Source organism: Manacus candei, unplaced genomic scaffold, assembly GCF_025592945.1.
Source record: "Manacus candei isolate 608988 ecotype Guabito, Panama unplaced genomic scaffold, ASM2559294v1 h1tg000017l, whole genome shotgun sequence".
NCBI classification, from domain to species: domain Eukaryota; kingdom Metazoa; phylum Chordata; class Aves; order Passeriformes; family Pipridae; genus Manacus; species Manacus candei.
The window spans coordinates 1,075,369-1,078,930 of record NW_026138065.1 but is presented as its reverse complement, the minus strand read 5'-3'; the positions used below and the strand labels follow the sequence as shown (position 1 = coordinate 1,078,930).

At 57.9% G+C, this 3,562-nt stretch overlaps 1 protein-coding gene across 1 annotated transcript; it reads right to left on the bottom strand.

The window, feature by feature from the left end:
- Positions 1-965: 965 nt before the first annotated feature.
- On the bottom strand, positions 966-3,352 carry ACTA1 (actin alpha 1, skeletal muscle). The gene is made up of 7 exons (XM_051783530.1): positions 3,241-3,352; positions 3,021-3,163; positions 2,535-2,859; positions 2,231-2,392; positions 1,818-2,009; positions 1,530-1,711; positions 966-1,383 (listed from the first exon to the last, which is right to left on the bottom strand). The coding sequence occupies exons 2-7, from the start codon at positions 3,147-3,149 to the stop codon at positions 1,240-1,242; spliced, it is 1,134 nt and encodes a 377-aa protein (XP_051639490.1). The 5' UTR covers positions 3,150-3,163; positions 3,241-3,352; the 3' UTR covers positions 966-1,239.
- Positions 3,353-3,562: the final 210 nt, after the last annotated feature.

Here is a 3,562-nt window from a genome sequence, read left to right as displayed (position 1 = left end):
GCTGTCTCCCACAGGAAAGGAAGATTCCAAAACTCAGGGACTGCTTTCATGGCAAGGCCCTCTGCTCCAGGAGTCATCCTCTTTCAAAGGCTGATGACTCCTGCACATGAGCACTGGCCCAGGGAGAAGTGCCAAATCTGGCAACACTTTAGGGTAGCTCCCTGAGGGAGTGGAGCCCTTGGGGTATGTATGCATGTGTGTGTGAATACTGGTAGCAAAGGGGGGCCCCAGAGCCCCAGAGAAATGAGACAGGCAGGGGCAGCTTTCCCTCCTCCCACCCTGCTCTGCTTCATTGGCAAACAGGGCAGGCTAAAGCCTTCAGCAAGAGGAAGCACCTGGGATTTTCCTTCAGGCTCCCAGGGAGTTCCTGAATAAAGGATCTGATCCCTGGAAGGGGTGGTTTAGTGGGGCAGAGAAGAGGGTGGTCCCTTGGCAGGCAGCCCCTCATGCATGACCACTGGCAAGGGCAAGCGTGTCAGGCAGGGTGAGGAAGTGGCCCTGGCTGCCCTCATCCCCCCAGAGACAACATGATGGCAGGTGGGTTTCCCATAAGTGGAGTGGAAAGCTCTTTATTTAACCTGCACCCGCCACCTGCCCTCAGTCTCAGCCTTGCCTTCCTCGGGAGTCTACCAGGGCTACTTTTTTGGCAGGCTGAGCCAAATGAAATCTTTTTCAAGCCAAGGCTCCAGGTAACCCTTTCCTGCCTGGGTCAGGGATAAGTACTTTTCAGCGTGTTAGGGCATCCCCCTTGTAGCAGTATGATGGAGCCACCCCCAGACTGCTCCAAGTGCCACCGAGGAGTCTGCACCCCAAGCAAGTCCCAAGGAGTTTGCTCCTCTGGCTGTGGTCCTGCCCCCTCCTCAGTCCTGCTCCTGTCTGGGGATGTCCAGCCCCACCACCCACTGCCCTCACGCTGGGTCAGCAAGTGATGGAAGAACCCAAGCAAATGACCACAAACAACCACATTAGGGGTGTGACAGAATGACTGATGATTTAATGCTTCTTGAAGTTTTTTGTTTCCTTCCACAGGGCATTGGTTTTAAAAACAAACAAAACGAGATAAAATAAATTAATTTATGTACACTTTACATACACTGTGTCACATGGAGCTTTGCAGCAACAGTAACCAGAAATCGTTACAAAATAGAAAGTTACATGGCTGTTGCAGGCCCTCTGCAGCCTGCAACCTAGAAGGTTGTCATCCTGAGCGTGGTTGGCAAAGTGATCATGTAAACATGTTTAGAAGCATTTACGGTGGACAATGGATGGACCAGCTTCATCGTATTCCTGCTTTGTGATCCACATCTGCTGGAAGGTGGACAAGGAGGCCAGGATAGAGCCACCGATCCAGACAGAGTACTTACGCTCAGGTGGGGCAATGATCTGGAAAAAGCCAAGAGAGCTGAGATCAGTAAACAAGCCACTGCTACAGGTGGCAGGCACAGGGGTGTGCATAGCCCCGAGTCCTGTGCGCAGCGGGGCAAAGGAAGGCTGGTCCTATGCCCGGGTCCTTTGTGCTCCAGCCTTACCTTGATCTTCATTGTGCTGGGGGCCAGGGCTGTGATCTCCTTTTGCATGCGGTCAGCAATACCTGGGTACATGGTGGTACCCCCAGACATGACATTGTTGGCATACAGGTCCTTCCTGATGTCGATGTCGCACTTCATGATGCTGTTGTAGGTGGTCTCATGGATCCCTGCAGACTCCATACCTGGGGGCAGAGAGGGAGAAACAAGCAGGCACAAGTTAATTGCAAAGCGACTCAGGAGAGAAGGGAGAGCTGTCAGAGAAGGAGAGAGGGAGGGGGTCCCACACACCAATAAAGGAAGGCTGGAAGAGGGTTTCTGGGCAGCGGAAACGCTCATTGCCAATGGTGATGACCTGCCCATCAGGCAGCTCATAGCTCTTTTCCAGGGAGGAGGAAGAGGCAGCGGTGGCCATCTCATTCTCAAAGTCCAGCGCCACATAGCACAGCTTCTCCTTGATGTCACGGACAATCTCGCGTTCAGCTGTCAGGGGGGAGCAAAGGCATCAGTGATTGCAGAGGAGGAACCCGGAACATTTGCACCACCTCCATAGGTCTACTGGGACTCAAGACCCCCAGCCACACGTGAACTCCCAAAAAGGAGGGCTCATGGGGCTTGCAACAGGGTGACAGGCTGCAGCATCCCTGAAGGTGCAAGGGTTGGAAGTGTGGGGGGGACTTTTTGGAGGAGGGAATAGTGCTTACCTGTGGTGACAAAGGAATAGCCACGCTCAGTCAGGATCTTCATCAGGTAGTCAGTGAGGTCGCGGCCGGCCAGATCCAAGCGCATGATGGCATGGGGAAGGGCATACCCTTCATAGATGGGGACATTGTGTGTCACACCATCACCGGAGTCCAGCACAATACCTGGGGAAACAAGAAGCAGCCACCTGAGAGATGCAGCCCACAAAAGGTCCTACCCTGGGGGGCAGAGCACTTGTCAGCTGTAGGGGACCAGTCCCGGGTGTCCTTGCTGAGGCAAGAGGGGCCAGTGGGACTTTACACTCACCAGTGGTACGGCCAGAGGCATACAGGGACAGCACAGCCTGGATGGCCACATACATGGCAGGGACATTGAAGGTCTCAAACATGATTTGGGTCATCTTTTCACGGTTGGCTTTGGGGTTAAGGGGGGCCTCAGTGAGCAGGGTGGGGTGCTCCTCTGGGGCGACACGCAGCTCATTGTAGAAGGTGTGGTGCCAGATCTTCTCCATGTCGTCCCAGTTTGTGATGATGCCATGTTCAATGGGGTACTTCAGGGTCAGGATACCTCTCTTGCTCTGGGCTTCATCTCCTACGTAGGAGTCCTTCTGACCCATACCCACCATGACGCCCTGCAGGGGAGGAAAGCGGGGGCTCAGCAACCTCTCCACGGGCAATAGCACCGGGCTTCCCGGCAGGACAGGAGGATGGGAAGCGCTGGGAGGCAGCAGGGATCCACTGCCACAGCTGTGGCAGGGCTTGAGGGGAAGCTCGGAGGGGCACTGCGCCGTACCTGGTGGCGGGGGCGGCCCACGATGGAGGGGAACACGGCCCTGGGGGCATCATCCCCGGCGAAGCCAGCCTTCACCAGGCCGGAGCCGTTGTCGCACACGAGCGCAGTGGTCTCGTCCTCGTCGCACATGATGTCGGCTGTGTCTGCGGGGCACAGGGTGCAGGGGCTGAGCCTCACGGCCGGGCGGCATCCGCGGGCAGGGGCGGCGGGACGGGCTTACCTGGGCTGGCTGCGGGCTCCGCGTCGGGCAGAGAGAGAGGCTCCCGCTCCTCGCCGGGTCACTCGTGGCCGCCGCGGCCGCCGCCGAGCCTTTTATCGCGGCGGGCGGCGGCTCGACCAGCCCCCAGGAATGCGGCCCCGGCCGTCCCCATATTTGGGTGTCGGGCCCGGCGCGGCCCCGGACCGGCGGTGCCCAAAGAAGGCGCTCCTGGCCCCGGCCCAGGTGAGCCGGGCCCGGCCGTATAAGGCGCGTCTGCTGAGCCCCCCCTGCCACCGCCCGCGGCCGGGGCCGAAATAATCCCCCGGCACCACCGGGCCCGTTA

Bases quoted from the DNA above. Each gene is read 5' to 3' on its own strand.
- ACTA1 (XM_051783530.1), bottom strand. From the start codon at position 3,149: ATGTGCGACGAGGACGAGACCACTGCGCTCGTGTGCGACAACGGCTCC. The intron at 2,393-2,534 runs GTGAGTGTAAAG...TTGTTTCCCCAG, and splicing joins TGCCTCTGGCCGTACCACTG to GTATTGTGCTGGACTCCGGT. The intron at 2,010-2,230 runs GTAAGCACTATT...CCCCCCTGACAG, and splicing joins CTATTCCTTTGTCACCACAG to CTGAACGCGAGATTGTCCGT.